General features: G+C 42.9%; 1 protein-coding gene across 3 annotated transcripts in view; it reads right to left on the bottom strand.

The window, feature by feature from the left end:
* Positions 1-22,785, bottom strand: part of stk32c (serine/threonine kinase 32C) — a 320,164-nt gene that overhangs the window by 5,907 nt on the left and 291,472 nt on the right. Inside the window, exons 9-12 of one of the 3 annotated variants that reach the window (XM_080205598.1) lie at positions 12,633-12,758; positions 12,299-12,430; positions 11,788-11,855; positions 10,648-10,725 (exon numbers count right to left, since the gene is read on the bottom strand). In XM_080205598.1, the coding sequence (XP_080061724.1) occupies positions 10,648-10,725; positions 11,788-11,855; positions 12,299-12,430; positions 12,633-12,758 (404 nt within the window). Of the gene's footprint in view, positions 1-10,647; positions 10,726-11,778; positions 11,856-12,298; positions 12,431-12,632; positions 12,759-22,785 lie in introns of all 3 variants that reach the window. The other 2 variants (XM_080205599.1, XM_080205600.1) reach the window with 2 other exon arrangements.

The raw sequence follows: 22,785 nt of genomic DNA, 5'->3' as shown, positions 1-22,785 counted from the left end.
TTGGCAGAGGGCGACAGTGGGCGGGAAAAGTAGCACCAACAGTGGCTTTCTCCAATGTATGGTTGGAAACATAGAGAAAAAGAAACTTCAAGGTGTGGGCCCCCATGAAAATCAGGCTCTAGGTGAGCCTGTCCCACCAGCAACTTAGCTTTTTAAAGATGGAGTGCCATTTTTATTGGCAGCCCCAGTGCATTAAAAAATCTTCAGCCCTCCCCACCCTCCCTCCCCTCACCTCAGCACTGCCAAAGCTCCTGGCACGCAGTCCTTCCAGAGGAATTCAGATGACTGCATAGTTCAATGGGGAAAGGTCCTGTCAGTCTGCCTTCTGCTGATGTGAATGGAGTTTAGAAGAGTGGTGGTGGGGTGAGGAGATTTGGTGAGGGGGGGGGGCGGTGGTGGTGGCAGGGGGGATGAGCAGGGAGGATATCAGAGGGCTAATAATGATATGTAGCTATATATAATGATGTTCCTGAGATTCATTCCCATTAGGGAGGTGGGAACAATCATGTCACACTTTTACGTCAGCGTCAAGCGCCAATTAGTCCTCCCAAGATTTTCCTTTCCCGTCATCAAAGTCACCCGAAAAGAATGGGAATAGAAAACTGCACACCTCCCCCTCCCAACCACCCGCACCATGCTTTTTTCAGGACTGCAGATCCTGAAATTAAATAAGGTCAAATTAGGTTTAATCTAGGCCCTGTCAGAAGCTGCCTTTAATAGCAGGTTTGTACCACTGAGACCAACATCTGCAATTCCGATCACAAAGTGAACTAATAGTTTTAAAGTTAAGCAAAGTTAGAAAACTTTATTTTCGTATAAATGACTAACGACAGGAGATTGGAGGCTCATTTTTCACATCATGGTTATTTTGGAAAGGATACAAAAATGAATCTTTTAGATAAACATTTCAAAGAGCACTGTGGCTTTAAGATTTGATTAAGATTAGGTTTGAGATTAAAGTGGAAATAACACAATTCAGTGTGGCTGTTATGAATAGTTAAAATATAACCTTCAGGTACTTTACAGCTATTTTCCAGACATTGCATATTTCTCCACAGAGCTTGTTCCGCAAGTGGAGCAAATACGAGATAAGAACTCAGAGATTACAGAGTTGCCTCCGTCAATAACTGAATGGGTAACATTCAGGAAATTTGGCATGTCTACTATGACTTCCAGCAATTTTTATAGATGCACCATAGAAAGCATTCTTTCTGGTTGTATCACAGCTTGGTATAGCTCCTGCTCTGTCCAAGAGTGCACAAAACTACAAATGGTCGTGAATGTAGCCCAATCCATCACACAAACCAGCCTCCTTTCCATTCACTCTGTCTAAACTTCCTGCTGCCTCAGCAAAGCAGCCAGCATAATTAAGGACTCCATGCACCCTGGACATTCTCTCTCCCATTTCCTTCTGTCGGGAAAAAGATACAAAGTCTGAGGTCATGTATCAACCGACTCAAGAACAGCTTCTTCCCTGCTGTCAGACTTTTGAATGGTCCTACCTCGCACTAAGTTGATCTTTCTTTACACCCTAGCTATGACTGTAACACTACATTCTGCACTCTCTTGTTTCCTTCTCTACGAACTGTATGTTTTGTCTGTACAGTGAGCAAGAAACAATATTTTTCACTGTATACTAATACATGTGACAATAATAAATCAAATCAGGCAGTAAGTGATCCTGCACTAACAGCATTGATGGCAAAGGAACACTCTACTTCCTACCTCCATTGCCAGCAGAGGTTAATAACAAATACTGGCTGTATTTGGCAACAGACTTTTCTTAGCCAAATTACACAGACCAACAACAGCAAGTTCAGCAGTTGTTCGCAACCTAATCCAATACTACTTTGGTCTAAATTCCAGAAATAGTTCATCTCCCAAAGCAGGCCAAAGGTGTTTATCTAGTCTAGTACACAAATGTGCATTGAAACAAGAGACCAACACGAAGAGTATGGTTATGCAAATGTAACTCTTTAAAGCAATCATTTGTAGAGAAAAAGAATAGAATGTTCAGTCTTGTATATCACAAAATTCCACGACTGCTTGCCAAAACACTAAGTCTTTAGCCCACTGCCAAACATTCAATCCTTTGGCTTTGAACCATGATTTGATTAATATTCTAACTTAAAAGATTTAAATTAGGCAAGGTAATTTTGCTAGGTTCAAAAAAAAATAATGATTAAGATAAAAGCAAAATACTGGAAAACTGAAATCAAAACAGAAAACGTTCCTGTGATACTGGAGAAGGTTAATGATTTTAGAACATAGAACACTACAGCACAACAGGCCCTTTGGCCCACAAGTTGCGCCGATCATATCCCTACCTACCAGGCCTATCTATAACCCTCAATCCCATTAAATCCCATGTACTCATCCAGAAGTCTCTTAAAAGCCCCCAGTGAGTTCACCTCCACCACCACCAGTGGCAGCTGATTCCACTCACTCACCACCCTCTGAGTGAAAAACTTACCCCTGACATCTCCTCAGTACCTACTCCCCAGCACCTTAAACCTGTGTCCTCTCATAGCGACCATTTCAACCCTGGGAAATAGCCTTTGAGAATCCACCCTATCTATACCTCTCAACATCTTATAAACCTCTAATAGGTCACCTCTCATCCTTCGTCTCTCCAGGGAGAAAAGACCTAGCTCCCTCAACCTATCCTCATAAGGCATGCTACCCAATCCAGGCAACATCCTTGTAAATCTCCTCTGCACCCTTTCAATAGCTTCCACATCCTTCTTGAAGTGAAGCGACCAGAACTGCGCACAGTACTCCAAGTGGGGTCTGACAAGGGTCTTATACAGTTGCAGCATTATCTCCTGACTCCTAAACTCAATGCCTCGATTAATGAAGACTAGTACACCATACGCCTTCTTGACCACATCCTCCACTTGCGAGGCCGATTTAAGAGTCCTATGGACCTGAACCCCAAGGTCCTTCTGATCGTCCACACTGCTAAGAGTCCTACCCTTGATATTATACTCCTTCATCCCATTGGACCTGCCAAAATGGACCACTACACATTTATCCATGTTGAAGTCCACCTGCCACTTCTCCGCCCAGTCTTGTCACATCCTATCTATGTCACGCTGCAACTTCTGACATCCCTCCAGACTATCCACAACACCACCAACCTTTGTGTTGTCGGCAAACTTACCAATGTCGTCGGTAAACTTACCAATTTTACTAGTAAGGTTCAGACTATTGGTACAAAACCTGCATAACAAGTGCTACGAGTGTCCTTAGAGATCTTAAATGGCATCCACAACTTGTGTGGCAACTTCCGGTGTGATTCGCACCAGGCACCACCCTGAGGAGGGCATTAAGCACCATGCAGTGTGTGTCTGCCGGAAGCATGCAGGGCAGGTGGATCAGTGTAATGTGAAATTGACACTAGCACTGCTGTGTCAGAGCTCAACCCTCCCGCTTTTAACCTTGCACAGTTGAAAATGTACTCGGAAAAATGAAAGACTCTTCCACCTGTACTATTTAAAGAGGTCATCAACTATTTACAATATAGTTACTGATTAATTTATACTGCCTCTTCCTACTATGATGGTACAGCATTTGGTGCTTTCGAGAGTTCTGTAAATTTGCTAAAGTTTTCAGGGAGCGTTGAGACAGGTGCCTTTGGCGTCATATCAAGGTTTGTACACAAACAGTTACTGCAGACATGGGGCACTGCTCTGGGAATGCAGCATGACATAGAGAATGAGCAGAGAACTCACAGAGCAGGATAAGATGCTAGAAGAGAGAGGAAGGGGAGGTAGAGGGGTTGTCCTCATGTCCATCTAAGATGTTAAGAGCATAATTGCCCTTCCTGAATTTCAGTGAGGAATAATGTGTGAAAGGTCTATGTCTCACTGAAATCTGCAATCAGTTGCAGCCACAAGTGTAGCCACAGAGCAGAAGGAGCACCATATTGCTGGTGACTGTGAAAGTGAACATAACGTTGAAGCTGGAGATGCTTAAGACATCACGCCTTCTGCCGGCCACTGTCGCATAAGGGAGGTTGCAAATGCTTTCTTCTCTTTTGCAGAGACAGTAAAAGCAATGTGATTATTGTAGTTTTCCCCGTGCTGAAGGGTGTCACTAATAGCTCACATCGTTTTGTGGGTGCCATGTCTCAATTCTGTGATGTACCACAATAGAAAGAGATTCAACCTTCTCAACAGCCAGATGGTGATGGCCACATGCAGGTCAATTTCCAATATCCTGGCAGCATCATTGTGCCTTTGTTCTGTGACAGTGCCCTGTACCTGTGTGACACCACGACAAACTGGATGGCAAGGGCTGTCTGCTCACCACATTATTCATGACTCTGGTAGGCAAACCAAGCACATGTGCAAAATGTGCACAATGAAAGCCATGCCACCAAATGAAGCTTGATGCAATAGATAACTGACATGCTGAGATAATGTGTCTGTTCCTTTGACCACTCTGGAGGAACCCTCCAGTAATTGGCAGAGCGGGTGTCATGCTATTCAGTCTTACCATCATGAGGGCACAGTCCTTGCCGTAAGGTAAATGACTCGTAGCTATTGAGGAGGAGGAGCAGGAGAGAGAAATGATGGGGGAGTGACTCAGACAGTCCTTTTCTAGTTGAGTTGTTCATGAACAACTCACCTGACTTCAATACCAATGAACCCCAATTCCCCATTCATCAACAATCTCGAGCCTTACCTTCCCTGATATTGACCATCGTAATGTCTACTAGGCCACAATATGAAAACAAATGCCAACACAAAATCAACATTCCAAGCCAAATTAATAAATCAAATCATCGCATCCTGCATGGAAACATCAACTAACCATGCCTGCTTTCCATGTGCCTCTGCCTGTCTTAATACTTCTACTCAAGATTACTTCAGTATCTGCAGTATGGGTGGTGGACCACCACTGATTTCCAGTCAGGATGTGACTGCAATGCTGCCTCACGGTGCCAGGGACCCGGGTTCGATTCCCAGCTTAGGCCACTGTTTGTGTGGAGTCTGCATGGTCTCCCCGTGTCTGCGTGGGTTTCCTCCCACAGTCCAAAGATGTGTAGATTAGGCTCATTGGCCATACCAAATTGACCCTTGGTGTCAGGTAAACTAGCAGGATAAATATGTGAGGTTATTGGGATACAGCCCGGATGGGATTGTGGTCGGTGCAACTTGATGGGCTGAGTGGTCTCCTTCTGCACTGTGGGGATGCTATGCTAATGCAAATGGTCTTGCCTGCCACCCAGGGGCAGCTCTAGGCTCAGAAAACCTCTCTTGACACAGTACCATCTCATCCTGGGCAGCAGTAGGGTGGATTGATTGCATTGAGACAGTGGCAGTGGTGAGCAGACAATCGTATCACCCTGTGAGAGAACAGTCGGTTTATTCTCCATGGAGCCACGGCCTATCTCCAGGGTGACATCTTAGCAATCCTGGGAATCTGTTGGGGGATTGCGGCAAAAGCCTGTGTATCTCTTTGAATACTGTGGCTTTGTATGGCAGAGGTCTGAGCTCTCACTACAGAATCCAGGCGTGGAATAGAACATAGAACATAGAACATTACAGCGCAGAACAGGCCCTTCGGCCCACGAAGTTGCGCCGACCAGTTACAAAAAAAAATGACCCACTAGCCTATACCAATCCCTTTTCGTCCATAAACCTATCCATAGATCTCTTAAACGCCCCCAAACTAGGCGCATTTACAACTGCAGCAGGCAGGGCATTCCAATCCCTCACCACCCGCTGGGTAAAGAACCTACCCCTGACATCCGTCCTGTAGCTACCCCCCCTTAATTTAAAGCCATGCCCCCTCGTGCTAGCTTTCTCCATCCGAGGAAAAAGGCTATCACTATCCACCCTATCTAAACCTCTAATCATCTTATTTGTTTCAATAAGATCCCCTCTTAGCCGCCTTCTTTCCAACGAAAACAACCCTAAATCCCTCAGTCTGTCCTCATAGGACCTCCCCACCATACCAGGCAACATCCTAGTAAACCTCCTCTGCACCCTCTCCAAAGCCTCCACATCCTTCTTGTAATGTGGGGACCAGAACTGCACACAGTACTCCAAGTGCAGCCGCACCAGAGTAGTGTACAGTTGCAACATGACGCTGCGACTCCTAAATTCAATCCCCCTACCAATAAACGCCAAGACACCGTACGCCTTCTTAACAACCTTATCTACTTGATTCCCAACTTTCAGGGATCTATGTACACATGCACCTAGATCCCCCTGTTCATCCACACTATTCAAAGTCCTCCCGTTAGCCCTATACTCGACACATCTGTTGCTCCTACCAAAGTGAATTACCTCACACTTCTCCGCATTAAATTCCATCCGCCACCTCTCGGCCCAGCTCTGCAACCTATCTAAGTCTCCCTGCAGACTATGACACCCTTCCTCACAATCTACCACACCTCCGACTTTGGTGTCATCAGCAAATTTACTAATCCACCCAACTATACCCTCATCCAGATCATTAATAAAGATTACAAACAACAGTGGCCCCAAAACAGATCCCTGAGGCACACCACTTGGATGGCTTCCACTTGTGAGTAATGGAAGCTGAGACATCAGCCAACCAATATTGCCTTCGTGGGTTAGTTGGTCATCACAATGAAACTGGAAAGGATGAACTCTGAATGATTCGCTCTATCAAGTTGGTGTCAGACTCTTCAATGCTCCTTGATACTGATTTCTGACAAATCTACTTGTGAAACAATCATTTCACTATGCACGTCCATCAGTTTCCTTCAGCAGCCCACCCGACTGAAGTGCTCCTTTAAGTTCTCTGTAAAATTCGGATGTGGCCTGACTCTCTGGTGAGGTGCCACCTCTGTTACTCGTGCACCCTCTCCTGCTTGCAGTTGTGCCCAGTGTCTTACAACATGCAGATCTCCACACTTGGCTATCTCTAAATTGTGAGAATGTTGTTTCTGAACTAATTCTTCTTCATTATCATTTTCTTCCTCTTCTACCTTGTTATTCCATCACTACTTAGATAGGTTGCACCTCTTGGATATCTGAAAGCAGAAAGGCACAAGGCGAGGATTGTGCTGAGAGGATGGGAAAACTTAGAAGGTGAATGCTTACACCATCTACAGTTTGTAAATCAGATGAGAGTGTAGGATGAGGAGGAAATGTGATGTGAGAAGGATAAGGTATGAGGAAACCATTATCTTGAATGGTTACCACTCCATCACTGACCACTGCATTAGCGATGATTATTCTCATGACAGTAAACACTGCCTCTACCATCAGGTTTAGGACTTGTAGAAGTTGCACATCCCAAAATGTGCTTGAACTGAGTGGCTTGCTAGGCCATTTCACAGGTTATTTAAGAGTCAATCACATGGAGTCACACGTAGGTCAGACCAGGTAAGTTTTCCTTTCCGAAAGGACCAGATGGCTTTTCTTAAAAATCAATGATAGTTTCATGGTTAACATTTCTGGGACTAGTTTTATATTCCAGATCAGTTAATTCAACTTAATATTTGACTAGCTGCCGTGGTGGGACGTGAATCCATGTATGACCCACACAGGACATTAGCCTGAGCCTTTGAATTGATGGTCCAGCAATGTTAGCATCGTCTCCCCGTTTCCCAAGTGAACAGTTGGTAATATGTGCAAGTTGTGGGTGTGAGGCTTACAGCAGTGCCAAGTATATGAGGGGGAGGTGAAAATTTGAACGTTAAGTAAGAATCCTGATTGTTAGAGATTATTGGTGGGGGAGTAATGGGGGTGTGAGGTAGCGTGTGAGACTGATAGTTCAGTTAATCAGATATGGCATTTGAAGATTAATTTATTGACCTTGATCACTTGTATGATGACATTGAACTTTCTTCAGCAGTGCATCTAGGTCCTCAGGACTTGACTCTGGACTATCTGGTCCCACTGTCCTCTGAACAATTGTCTGGAGGGTCTTCTGTCCTCTGTCGATACAGGACATCTTTCCTCATTTGCTACTCCTCCATCAAGGCCTCTAGCACAGTGTCTGAGAACCTTGGGGCCATGTGCTCTCCCATGCTCTGATATGATTCAGTCTTTTCCACATCAGAGGGGCTTATATAATGTACCTTCCTTTAAGAGGTTTTGCCACAGTTTATCTTTAAGTACTGCTAGCCTCTCACAAGTTTGTATTCCTGCAGAGGCAAGCAGTCATTTATCAGTGTGGCTAGTGTTTACTACAATAATGGTTATGAGCACCAAGTTGGCATGCTGCCAACCTCACTCACTGGGCACAGGGTAAATCGCGTATCATTGTTTACTAACCCCCCATCAGCTGTTTCCAGGTATTATCCATTTAACCCCTGTAACTTTAGATAAATTGTACATGCACAAGAATTTCACATAAGCACTCACAGAAACATAGAAGATAGGAACAAGAGGAGGCGCATTTGGCCCTTTGAGCCTGCTGCATTCATCACGATCATGGCTGATCATCAACTCAATAGACTAATTCTACTTTTTCCTATGATCTTTGATCCCATTCTCCCGAAGTGCTATATCCAGCCGCTTCTTGAATATATTCAATGTTTTGGCATCAACTACTTCCTGTGGGAATGAATTCCACAGCTCACCATTCTTTGGGTGAAGAAATGACTAATGTTGATATTGGCCAGAATTTTCCGGCCATTCATAACCCGCCACTGCTGTTAGCACGGATGAAGAATTTGGCACTCAGCCAAATCTCTGTTCACGGCAGCGGGACCAGACAATTCCGCCGGCATGAATGGCTGGAAAATTCTGGTCATTGCGCTAATGGCGAGAAATTCATGTTTACAGTTTTATGTCATCAGAATTATCCTGCATTAAAGAGGAAAGATTTGACGAAACAGAAATCTGCATGGCTATGGAGACATGTAAAATGGTTACAAGTGGCATCCTCAAAATACCTCTAATTTTCAGCATTAGCTTGATCAGTACGCTTTAGTCTAGTTTTATTGCATTTTAAAAAATTCTCCACACCATATTTGTTACAAGATACAGCATGTTTGCCATTACTGGTGGAACAGGGCAAGAGAATGGAAAAGACAACAGTAGGTATGTTACTTTGATACTAATGACTAAAAAAAAAGCAAATGATCCCTTTGGCTAATGTCATCTCAACAGATTTGCTTCATTGATTAGCTGTAGGAAGCCATCTGTAAGTCGCAATATTTGAAAAATGATGTATTTAAGCAAAACAATATCACAGTTCATTTCAGGGTAATAACCAAGACTCTATCAACATTCATCAAAATATTCGTCTGGCTCCATCTTCCTCACTTAGGTTCTGAAATCAGTACATTCAATTGCGCGAGAGATACACTAACTATAGATTCAGATTTGCAATGATATTCTGCAGTCAAGAAAAGGGACAATTAAAAATTACAAAGTGGAAACGCTTCACCCATAAAATTGTGCCTGTAGATTCATTGCTAAAATGTTACAATTGACATGGAGCTGGAACTTTATTTGCTGATTTCTCATGGAGTGTCTAACTAAAATCTTTATAATTATATGTATTGAGCAGTGGATCAATGGATTGAACATGGAAATTTGAATGGATACAATTTACAAATGCACCCCAAGTCATTTCCTTCAAATATAAATCCAAGAGAGACTTAATGCAACTTACACATGCAACAGAATGTGTGTACTTCAGGTCGTCCAATCAGCAAATCATACTGGCATCTACAGAGTAGATGGTGGGCCTCCACTTTCCAAGGCTAACAATCGTCCTCCATCTTTGAGGTGGCATGATGACACAGTGGTTAGCACTGCTGCCTCACAGTGCCAGCGACCTGGGTTCAATTCCGGCCTAGGGTCACTGTCTGTGTGGAGTTTTCACATTTTCCTCTGGGTGTTCCAGTTTCCTCCCACAGACCAAAGACGTGTGGGTTAGGTGGATTGGCCATGCTAAATTGCCCCTTAGTGTCAGGGAATTATCAGGGTAAAAATGTGGGGTTATGGGAATAGGGTCTGGGTGGAATTGTGGTCGTTGCAGACCTGAACTGAATGGTCTCCTTCTGCACTATAGGGATTCTAATGACGTCTATTCTATGATTCTAAATCTGACAAACTAATATAACTGCTGCATGATTATAACAGCAGCTTATTCCTCGCCCAAAGCTCAAACAGGCCTACTGAAATAAAGGTCAGCCAGCAGCCTTTCAACTGATGGTCTTCAGATGGGGCAAACTTGGACTCCCCTCTCCTCCCCGGACAGAAGGAAAAACCTTTGACAACTCTATCTACGAAACCCCAAACGTAGTCAGTACCTGAAACAACCCAAGAAGTGAGGAAGCACCCACATCGAATGGAATACTCACCAATGCTGTAAATCAATGCTACATTTGTATTATATAAAAAAACAAATAAATTTGGCTTTGGTGCTGAAACAATTGTTAACTTCTTAATTTTGATGAGGATATTTGTGACTGATTTCTCAGAAGCAATGCTGTGACAAAATTACAGCCTTACTCTTGATTCTCATTGCTTATCCATAGTTACCTGCCCTCTTTATACTTTCGTGGGCAATACCTTTCTTCTGGGGTTGCGCAGAAAAGACATTTTGTCGATCCAGCATTTTGTAGGACAAAACCAGCACAAACAATGACTGACAAACACAAAGACCTTTTGTGCCTTTCCAAAGATTAAGCCCGTGTGTCATTACCATTTTCTAAAAGGAAGACAGCTGCCAGTCCAAACTCTTGGTTTTGATCTTGGTAAACCTTTGCACTGATTTTTCTCCCTAGGCATTTAAAAACATTTACAGTGAAATAAGTCTGAAGATGCACAAAGAATATTGCTGCTATCATTGAGCCGGTTTAATTTAATAGAGAAAAAAAACAGTTGGGTCGGGGTTGATTTAATTAACCAATCTGTAGTGATGCTTCAATCCCCTAGTAAAAATCAAATGTGTTTCACCTGATAGACTGCAGTGCTGATAACCCAGTATTCCTTAGTGATGGTAATCAGGAACATTGCTAAAACAAATGGTGACCTGATTTTTACCTGCCAGTATCAATAAAATATCTTACACATAGTTTGCTTATTGTATTCCTTTTGTAAGCATCAGTACCGGAATAGGGTCAGTCAGTAGTCATACAGATCTTTCATTTGTTTAATCCGTTTGTGAACATTAACGAGTGTTGGTGGGAGCTGGTTCAACTCCAATCAAAAAAAAACTAGTTCACCATAAGCAATTCTCACTATAAATACAACCTAGAATTCTGCTGTGTGGCACAACGATGCAGTAAAAGTAGAAACCATGCAAAACTAAATGCTTATCCTTCACAAGTGCCAACATGTAATCTGGCTGCAGCCAAGTAAAGTGGCTGTTCCAAGGCAGGAAGTCCACAAATTTGGTATGTATGTTAAAATTCTGGTAGACATAACAACAACTTCTAATTATGTAGCGCCTTTCGCATCGGGAATGTCTCAAGGTGCGTCACAGAACCATTATCAGACATTTAAGTAAAACACTAACTTTAATGCGACAGCAGATTCACCACTGTTCTCCTGCTGATTAAATCCGCCATTCTTCAAACAAGGGAGGAATCTCCCTTTGCTTGCCTTTGCAAAATGTGCTGTATTGAAACAGTCCCATTCAAATGAATCTTTAATGCATTACAGAATAAAAGTTGTGCCTTCGCATTAAGTGAGGTTGCTTGAATGGAGGTGGAGTGAAAATGGAGGTGTGGGGGGGGTGCTCAGGGGAATGTTCAGGTCTGAGAACTGCCATCTTCTGTCCTTCAGCTTCACTAGCTCTGTAGCTTTAAGATTAATGATAAAATGCTCTTACCATACTTACTTTTCTCTGTTGAAGACCATAAACTCTTGTCTCACTACTTCTAAACACTCCTGAAGATACTCATTATCCTTTCAGAGAAATAAAAAGAACAATTACCAGAATTTACAAATTCCAAAAGGTCAAAAGAATTCTAGCTGAATGTGTGCAGTAGTTGAGCTACAGATGTTACATTATTAAATTTGGCGTTCATTGTTAGCTTTCTTAAATATCAAATGCAAGCCTGCATGTAATAGCAATCGGCCTTTGACCAAACAGAAGCACAGCTAAAGTACACAGCTGCAGCAGTCACTATGGCAAACATGAGGGAGCTTTTCCTTCATTTTGTGAAGCAGAGGATAGAAGCCTGTAAAAAAAAAAATCCCCTCAGAGCCTGATTCCATTAGACTGGCAACTGTACTTTAGGCAGTATATGCAGGTACACATTTATCTTAGGTCGAGTTCACATGTGACATAAAGAGAACATAGCACAGATGAGCTACATCAGTGTCCCACAATATGAATGAGGACTTACCGACTGGGAGCTATCCTTGCTGTTGTCTCTGGATTTGTTTTTCGCCAGCCTTTTCTTCTTTTTGTGCAGTGGTCTCGACTCTAGAATCATTTCCTCCAGTTCAAACGTCGGGTCACAATGCAGCCGACCTTTCTGTTAAAGGATAGATTGTTACTGGTTGCAACATCCTCACTTCACAAGCTGTGTGTGTGAAAACGTAGGCTTTTTTTTTAAGTTTTACATATTTAACAGTAATCACTCATGTAAGAAGGTTGGCAGGTTACGGATTGTATTTTAATCATTTGGTCCTCTCAGCACGTTCCCCGCACTGGGGCAGGTAATTCTCTCTGCTTACGTTTGGAACAAAGCCAGGTTCCATCTTCTTTTGCTGGACAGCATCCCAGCTGACATCAGATAAGTAAGTGCAGCTCTGAATATCCGAAAGGTTCGACAGCCGGTGTTCAGGTTTGACAGTAAGTAACTAGAAATAAAGAACAAGCTCCATTAACATTGGCTTTTTTTTTTAAATGTGGCAGCTTTATTTATCAATTACATATTTTATCACGAATTTTTCCTTTCATTAGCTCACACTTCTTAGAATCATCGAATGGTCATCGAGCCTACACCAACAACAGTTCCAGCCAGGCCCTAACCTTGTCTCTCCACATAGTTACCTTTCTACTTCTCCTGACACTAAGGGTCAAGTTAGCATGGCCAATCCATCTAACCTGTACATCTTTGGAGTGTGGGAGGAAACTGGAACACCTGGAGGAAACCCATGCAGACACAAGTAGAATGTGCAAACTCCACAAAGACAGTCACCCAAGGCCAGAATTGAACTTGGGTCCCCGGTGCTGAGAGGCAGCAGTGCTAATCATTGTGCCATTGTGCTGCCTGCAGACCAGGCCTCTGGGGGCTTTGGTTTCATTTTTCTGCTGTTTTCTCTCTTCCCTGTTAGGAGGAAATGCGTCTGACCTCACTTCTGACCCTACTGTGAGAGATTGATTGCGAGATACTCGCCCTCATGTCCAATTCTCTCCACAGCCTCACTTTAGCTCTGTGATGTCAGGTAGAATGTTCATGTATCAAAGCTTTGCTCCTCTGAAAAACTGGTCAGTTCCCATTCCTCACTCTGCTGGAACACCATCTCCAGCTTTCCTTTCAGTCACTACGTATTCTGGAATTTCTTCCAAAAGCTGAACCTGAAAATCTTCTGTTAGACAATGCTTTTGATCAACCTCATCCGACCATTACTCTTCCCTAAACAGCATAAGACATAGGAGCAGGAGTAGGCCATTCAGCCCATCAAATCTGCACTGCCATCCAATGAGATTGTGATTGATTTGATATGTTGATCCTCAAGTCGACTTTCCTGCCTTATCCCCATAAGCCTTGATTCACTTATCCCATTTTTTCTTGTTCCACAAGTCTTTGCTCGAAAAATTTTTCTCTATGTGACATTAGTGTATCTTTAAGAAAGTTTTTATTTAATCCTGATCTCTACAGCTCTCACAGCTTCAGTGTTTTCTCAGCTCACAGCCTTAGCTGATGTCAATGACACCGAGTTGTCTGTGAGGAGTCATTTCATTGCTACTCCAATAATTTAAATGTTTATTTTAACTCTGGATTGTTTTACGATCTTACATTGTTAGAAGGACAGTCATGCATTTTTGGACAGTTTCCTTTCCTTTCCAATGAGTTTAAGGTTTCATTTTCTGAGCTGCAGGTTAGTTTTTCAAAGGGACAACTAGCTGGAAAGAAGTGTCTCTCTCTCTCTCTTGCTGATTTTGGAAATTCTGCAGGTTAGCTGAAAGCCTTCCTGGAATAGATAATCTCCTGTTGATGGCTTGACCAGAGTCTACCTGGGGTTCTGGGAAGCTGTTCTGGGTATGTCAAGAGGACTAATAGAACGTACAAGACAGATTTTCATTCCTCCAACCAAAGGACTCAATTCCTGTATCAATTAGAGTTTGCAGTGTTGAACTTGTTTAAAGGGTTTGTCTATGGAAGGTTTTGGTTTGCGATCTTAGGTATATTTGTTAAGTTTATGCATTATCATGGTTGTTTTGTTTTTGTTTGTGATTAATAAAAGTTATTGCTGGTTTTCTTTCCATACATGTTAACTATATTCTTAAATAAATTTTGTTTGATAAAAGCTCCTTAATGGGTCATTTGAATCATTCCTAAAGTGAAACATATCATGCTTATCCTAGCCAAATTCAAGATGCAAAACTCATGATCCAGGCAGGTTCCACAAAACACTTGGAGTTTGTGACCTGAGCCATAATATCTACGTGAAAAATGTGATTAGAGTTGTAAATTGTACTTGTAATTGTTACAGAACTGAAATGGATCTGATGCCTGCATCCCAGGGTCTTAAAGGAAGTGGCTGCAGAGATAACGGGTGGAATTTTTCCATCCTACCCACAATGGAAATCATAGGCCGATCCTTGAGATGAAGGAGTTGTCATTTGAGGAAAGGTTGAGTAGGTCAGGCTTATACTCTCTGGAATTTAGAAGAATGAATCTTGTTGAAACTTACAAGATTCTGAGAGGACTTGACAGGCTAAATGTAATACCTGTTCATGTTCCTTTTGCCTGCAAAAGCCAGTTCCCCCTTTGTGCTAATATATGTACCTTCTAGCATGTCTGAGTGAGCAACATCATGAGCCTGAATGACAATTTTAAATTGGTTGTTAGTGTCATTTTAACACACTTGGGATTATTCAACAAGTGCTATCCAATCACCAAGCACCTAATGTTAGACGTTTTGTTCTGAGTTTTGCAAGCTGGTTGAAACAGCCAAAGGAACGTGCAGTCTGGCATGACCCATCAGTCATTGGGATGTACCCTCTGTTGTATCTGGCACCACAACAGTGTTGAAATTCCAGGATTCTCAACATGTGGGAAAATGGGAGTAAATTCTGCCATTTGTTTTACTTACCAGAGCAATTCTCGACACTCCGTGGTGCACAAAGTGTCCGACTATTAATTCCCTCTGAAAAGCAGTAGGCACGTCCTTTTTCCACTCAAGCAGCTGGCAGCATAGCGCCGAGTAAGCTACTGTGCATGCACTGATCAGTTAGCACGGATATCAGTGCTTATGCAGTGCCCCCCCCACCCTCCCCCCCATTGCTGGCCTTCCAATCGCTACCCTGCACATAAACCCCCCTTGCTGGACTTCCGACTGCCCTATCCCTCAATCGCTGGCCTCCTGGACCACCCCTGACCAGCCCCTATACCACCCCCCCTTTCTCCCCCTCACACCCTGGCCTGCCCCAATCTCCTCAACCCACTCCTCCCCCATGAGACAATTCCAACCCCCCTTCCCAACATCCTAATGACCAGTGCCAATGTCCCCCCCCCCACCCAGATGACCCTCCTATGTCCCCACATACACTGCCCCCCCTGCCCCCACAGGCAGTTCTCTTCCCCACCCAGATGGACAGCCCTGATTACCCACACTCCCTCCTTCCCACACCAATCCCAATTGCAGAGTGGTAGCAGGTCTCAACGCCCTCCCCCACAGATCACCCCCCTAATATGCCCCGTCCCCTAGTAGGCCCTACCTCTAACTGGCCCCACCTCCTTGGCACTGCCTGAAGATATTTTGAGGTATTTTGAACAAGTACAAGGGGGTTTCTGTTCTCTCCAAAGAACTTGCTGATCATATTGCCAACACCCTAAGATGGAGATTTTAAATTAAAAACAAAGTGTGAGCAATGATCCCACTAAGGTTTGTTCCATGCTTTGGAGCTAATTATGTGATAAAGTACTGCACATATGAACAACCATTCAATAAGGGACCACTGGCCATACACAAGAATTAAATTTTAGAGAGAATATTGCATACAAGTTAACCTCAAAACATTCATATATAGATACGCAACTCTAAATAATAATATTTCAAGCAAATCTCATGATAGAGTCATAGAGATATACAGCTCGGAAACAGGCTCTTTGGCCCAACTTGTCCCTGCTGACCAGGTTTCCTAAACTGAATTAGTCCCATTCGACTGCCTTTGGTACAGATCCCTCTAAGCCTTTTGCATCCATGTACCTGTCCAAATGTCTTTTAAATGTTGTTATCACAGTAGATTTACTGTGAGCAAGAATTCATTTACCCTTCATTCCCTACTAAGCAAGCAAGGGAACGTGCACTTAAAGTGAGAGGGGGAAAGTTCAAGGGGCAAGTATTTTTACACAGACTGGTAGAACATAGGACATAGAAAAACTACAGCACAAACAGGTCCTTCGGCCCACAAGTTGCGCCAAACATATCTCTACCTACTAGGCTTACCTATAACCCTCTATCTTACTAAATCCCATGTACTCATCCAAAATTCTCTTAAAAGACTATCGAATCCACCTCCACCACCACCACCGGCAGCCGATTCCACGCACCCACTCTGAGTGAAAAACGTACCCCTGACATCTCTGTACCTATTTCCAGCACCCTAAACCTGTGTCCTCTTGTGGCAGCCATTTCAGCCCTGGGAAAAAGCCTCTGAGAATCCACTCGATCAATACCTTTCAACATCTTATACACCTCTATCAGGTAGGTGTCTGGAATGTACTGCCAGGGTGGTGGTGGTGCAGGCAGATACTATAGGGATGTTTAAGGGGCTTTTAGATAAGCACATGAATATGCAAAGCACAGAGGGATATGAACCAAGGACAGGCAGAAGGGATTAGTTTAACTTGGTGTCATGTTCAGCACAACAGCATGGATCGAAAGGCCTGTTCCTGTACTGTACTTTGTGTTCTAACTCAATATTTTCCCCCAAAGTTTATTTAAATTACTAACTCCATTAATCACCGGGATAATGGTTATTTATTAAAGTAAAAATTGCAGCCACAGGATTGCGATTATTACTTTAGTTCCAAATTAATTGCATTAGACAACAAACACTACAAAAAGTCAACAGCCAATAAAAGAAGGTGCCAAATAATCAGTACATCAGGAGTTACTTGCAGATCTGTTACCTCACCATTGGAATGCACTTGCAAAAAAGTGCAAACATGATCCACAGTTTCACTACAACAAATGATTCTCTCATCAAGCCAATTCAAAATCACTTAGGCAACAGACGATGTTGCACAGACAACACAGCACTCACTGTGAATAGACCTTTTGCCTGGTTTTATACTGGTAGCAACTAATTAATAAATATATTAAATAGTAAAAGAAAGTAAATTGAACCTTGGAGAGCATCATTCAGCAGAATGTTTGTCTGCAATTCCATGTAGGCGAATATCCATTGATAATTAATTAGAGGCATTAATGCAGCCACTATAGTTAAAAAGGAACAGTCAATTCCTGCTGCAAGTATTCAGTTATCTTTATAACTTTTGCCACGTAACCATCTCCAGTTTTATTTTACAGATCATTCCTTTTTACCCCTGCCTATATTTTCCCCTTCCCCTTGTTCCTGTTTAATTGCTGTTCTTCTTAAACATATCTTCTCATTTTGCAAAGAATCCACACTGAAAGATCCATTTGTCTGTTTGCTTCATGAATACTGAGTATTTCCAGTGCTTTCCATTTCTTTTTAAGCACTGCAGATGAGATGCATGGTTCACAGGACTGTGGCTGAAGGTTAATTTTCCAATTCAGTTATTACGAACATGCACCAGCAAACCAAAAACTTTTTCAATGTGTAGATAATGAATTATGCTTTATGAATTTCAATAGAAAATGTTTGCTACATTTTGGTTGCTATCAATGAAAAAGTGTTGTATTTGATTAGACAATTTGGGGGAAAGCAGTGTTACCATTACTACAGAGGATAAATAGAGATTAAATACATTTATCTCAGTCTCCTGTGGTGTTACACACAGGGGCTGAAGAGCAAGAGCTGTTCTGAGGTGAAGTAGGGTTAGATGGTGAAGGACAATTAGGCCAATGCCAAGAGATTGATTATAATCCTGGAAGTTTAAATAAACTAGATAGGGACGGTAACATGGCATTGAGAGATGAGGGGGTGAATACAGAGAGATTCGAAGCTGGCAGAGGAGAGGACAAATAATTATGTGGCACAGTGGTTAGCACTGCTACCTCACAACTCCAGGGCCCCAGGTACAATTCCAGCCTTGGCCAACTGTGTAGAGTTTGCGTGTTCTCCCCTTATCTGCGTGTGTTTCCTCTGAGTGCACCAGTTCCCTCCCACAGTCCAAAGATGTGCAGCTTAGTGGATTGGCCATACTAAATTGCTCTTTAGTGTCCCAAGATGTGTAGGTTAGGGGAATTAGCAGGGTAAATATGTGGAGTTGTGGGGATGGGGTGGGGGCAGGCCTGGGAGGGATGCTCTGTTGGAGAGTTGGTGTAGACTCATGGGCTGAATGGTCTCCCTCTGCACTGTGGGGATTTTGTGAAATGGAGATCCCTGTACACACCATTTGCAAATAATGATTCTGCCCATTTCAAAAGTGCACCCTTTGACACAAGCTTATGGAAGCAGCCCAATTAACAGGTCACTTCCCCATTCACTGTCCAATTAGGGATGGATGAAGTAGGGTCAATGTAAGGAACAGCCAGCCAGCAGTCCCACTGGGAAAGATGAGCACTGCTCAGGCAATGCAGAGGGCAAGAGGGTGCCATAAGCTGGAGGTGTTCACCAAATGGTCCAAATTGCTTGCAAACATTTAAAAATTAGAACTGTCAGGAGCATAGCCTGCCAGGAAACACAACTAAAAGAATGCATCTGCCAGCCGGTGTGCTGTACTCAAACTTTCTGTCCCTTTATACATTTTTGCAGAACCATAAAGGGGCTCTGACTTTCTACTCCAAGGCTGCCTTCAATGCACAATCTTGAGCATTTATAAATGCTGTGATATTGGGTTAGTTTTTTGGAGGCAGACATGTATAATGCTGTACACCGCAAATAAGCAAACTATCGAGAAAAGGTTTTGCGTCTAGTTTCAGACTCCTGAAACAGTACAAGCCTGTACATTTTTCATTAAAATTTCACTGCTGCATACAGTTAAAGGCTAAGTGCAGCTCCAATTGATTTGCTGTATAACTGCTTTCCGAGACCCCTATCCCTTGCCATTCCCCTCAGTGTATCTGTTCCCATCTCTGTCAACTGTGTCCTTCTTAACTGTACTGCCCTCCTTTGAGCATCACTACTTTATTGCCCCCCACTGCCCACCCCTGACACATTTCTTCTCTTGAACTTCACCGCCATTCTCCTAATTTGCTCTCTGTCTCCGGTGGCACCAGTTCTTACTGCCTGACTGTTCCCCCAATATGCTCCTTCTTCTTACACATGTAATAGCCCCATTGAGTTGACCCTTTAACACTCCACCACTACCAATCCTATACCACCCCTCTCATCGTCCATCTCTCTCCTCATTCTGCAGTCACTTCCTTTCTACCAGTTGCTAATGATAATTGTGTCCCGAACCAAATAATGAAGTATGCAACCAGGCACAACTCTTTTCTTATTAGTTAGTTTATTCACAGGATGCAGCAGCACATTTGTCTGCCTTATCTACCAAGCTAGAGCCCCAGCAGTCTCTCTTTTTACGTTCCAGACTTTACTCCAGTCTCTCTTTATACTACACTCTTTACATTATTTACTTAAATTAAAATAAACTGAGGGACAGACAATTAACTGAGGGACAGGTGGCACGGTGGCACAGTGGTTAGCACTGCTGTCTCACAGCTCCAGGGACCTGGGTTCGATTCACAGCTTGGGTCACCATTTGACTGGAGTTTGCACATTCTCCCCATGTCTACATGTGTTTCCTCTGGGTGCTCCATTTTCCTCCCACAGTCCAAAGATGTGCAGGTTAGATGCATTGGCCTTGCTAAATTGCCCCTTAGTCTCCTGGGCTGTGTAGGTTAGAGGGATTAGCGGGGTTACAGGGATAGGGCCTAGGTGGGATTGTTGGTGCAGGATCGATGGGCCAAATGACTTCCTTCTGCACTGAAAGGTTTCTATGACACATCAAATGAGCAGCCCTTTAAAGAGATACTGCATTAAACAAAAACGAATCGCAAAGGAAATGCAAAGCTTTGAACCAAAAGGCGGTAAACAGGGTTGATAAAACACCCCAGTCCCCAAGGGGCCCACCGGCATGGAAGGCCTCAAGGTGCTGACAGAAACTGCATGTTCCTTCTCCAAGAACACCCAGCAATGAAGATATTTGCGGTAGCTGGTGGGTCTCTCTTTATAAGTGCTTTAGGTATTTAATTAAATAATGCCTTTCATCTGTATAATAATCTATACAATATAATTTTTAAAAAATTCATTTGTGGGACCTGGGTGTCGCTGGCTGGCCAGCATTTATTGCCCATTCGCAAGTTGAGAGTCAACCACATCACTATGGCTCTAGAGTCACATGTAGGCCAGACCAGGTAAAGACAGCAGATTTCCTTCCCTAAAGGGCATTCGTGAACCAGATGGGCTTTTCCAACAATCAACAATACTTTCATGGTCATCAGTAGATTCTTAATTCCAGATTTTTTTTATTGAATTCAAATTCCACCAGCTGCCATGGCAGATTCGAACTCAGGTCCCTAGGTCATTAGCTGAGTTTCTGAATTAATAGTCTAGTGATAATATCACTAGGCCATCACCTCCCTATTACAATATAATTAACATACCATTAATATCTAGCACTTTCTCATCCCCTTGTTAAACATGGAGACATAGAAACTAGAAGCAGGAGTCGGCCAGTTGGCCCTTCAAGTCTGCTCTGCCCATCATTATAATCATGGCTGATGATCTAACTCAATAGCTTGATCCCAACCTTCCCCATATCCTTTGAACCCCATTGCCTCAAAAGCCGTAGCTAACTCCTTCTTGAAAACATACATACAATGTTTTGGTTGCAACTGTTTTTTGTGGTCATAAATTCGACACTCTTGGTGAAGAAATTGCTCCTCATCTCAGTCATAAAAGGTATACCCTTCTCTTTTGACTATGTCTCCTGGTTCTGGACTCCCCACCATCGGAAACATCCTTCCTACATCTACCCTATTTAGTCCTGTTTGAATTTTATAAGTTACTATGAGATTCCACCTCATTCTTAGAATAATCCTAACCAACTCAATCTCTCCTAATGCATCAGTCCTGCTACCCCAGGAATCAGTCTGGTTAAATGTTCACTGCCTTCCGTCCAAAGCAAGAATATCCTTCTTCAGATAAAGAGACCAAAACTGCACACAATATTCCAGATGTAGCATCGCCAAGGGTGTGCATAATTGCAGCAAATCATCTCTGCTCCTGTGCGTGAATCCTCCCGCTATGAAGCCCTACACCATTTGCCTTGTTTACCGTCTGCTGGATCTGCATGCTTACTTTCAGCGACTGGTGTGCGAGGACACCCAGGTCTAGTTGCACGTTCCTTGCTCCCGATTGCTGTTCTTCTGAACAAAAAACACACCCCTTTTCAGACTTGCCTGCTAATATTTCACTCTGCTTCTTAGCATACCTTTTCTTTTCTGAATTCCTCAACTCTCCCTCTAATTGCTTACCTCTGTCACCTCATTTTCAGTCTGGACGGTAGTTTGAAGCCATGAAGCAGGCAGCAGCTGGGCAGCAGAACAGCGTCAAAAGCAGCACCCCTCTCACAAAACATTTAAATGCCAGGAGGTGAGAGGATAATGGGCCATTGGCGACAGAAGGTGCCCAGGATGACAGCTGGACCAAGCTCGCACGTTGAGCGACAAATGGATCAGAGCATGGGGCTGACAGGACTAACAAAAGTGCCTCTATTAATAAGCAGATGATTCAAGCAAGACCAAAATTAAGGCTCAAATAAAGAAGGGATTTAATTTTTGCACTGAGAAACTAACCAACTGAGTAATAAGAATATTCTCTAGGTGCTGCACAAGAGCTGTTGTAGCAGAATAGAGAAATGCTCACCTTCCATTTCCTATCTTTCTGAATAATCTTCTGTCCATGTTTTTGATTCAATGAGACTTACAATACTATTTTTGGCACATACCTATCCAATTCTTTCATTATTCAGTGATGAAGCCGTTCCATATAATTTGTGGACAGATTCTACAGACCTGCATTTAGCTTTGCAGATTACATTCTGTTCAGCAGCTACCTAATTCAGGTCACTTAAACCACGTTAAAATATTACCTGCGCAGGTCGCTGGTCACAAATGGAATACTATTGTTAGAAAGGATGATTAAGGGTGCAGGTTGGGGTTGTAACATAATGTTAAGTGAGTGCCCACAGTGTGCAATGAGTCACATTTACTCTGTTATTCTAGATTAGAGCTCTAGTTATAGGGCAAAGTCCAGTGGAAAATAAGCAGTATAGAATGAGTTGCTGTTCTAGCAAAAGTTCCTCTCCATTCCTTAATAGATTAATAGATGTATGGCAAATAATTTAGTAAGACATCCGTGGTTCAAGTTTGAACTTGTCCTTCCGATGGGAAACTTCACAATATTAAGACATCCCAGACACTGCACCAATGATTCACTCTCCATTCATTTCAATATAATAAGAATCGGAGAGGTGCAGCATGTCTGTGATTTCCCCAC

The sequence above is a fragment of the Carcharhinus amblyrhynchos genome, chromosome 17, assembly GCF_965287045.1.
Source record: "Carcharhinus amblyrhynchos chromosome 17, sCarAmb.v2.hapA, whole genome shotgun sequence".
Lineage (NCBI taxonomy): Eukaryota > Metazoa > Chordata > Chondrichthyes > Carcharhiniformes > Carcharhinidae > Carcharhinus > Carcharhinus amblyrhynchos.
Note: the sequence above shows the minus strand (reverse complement) of the source record. Positions and strands in the feature narration are given on the sequence as shown.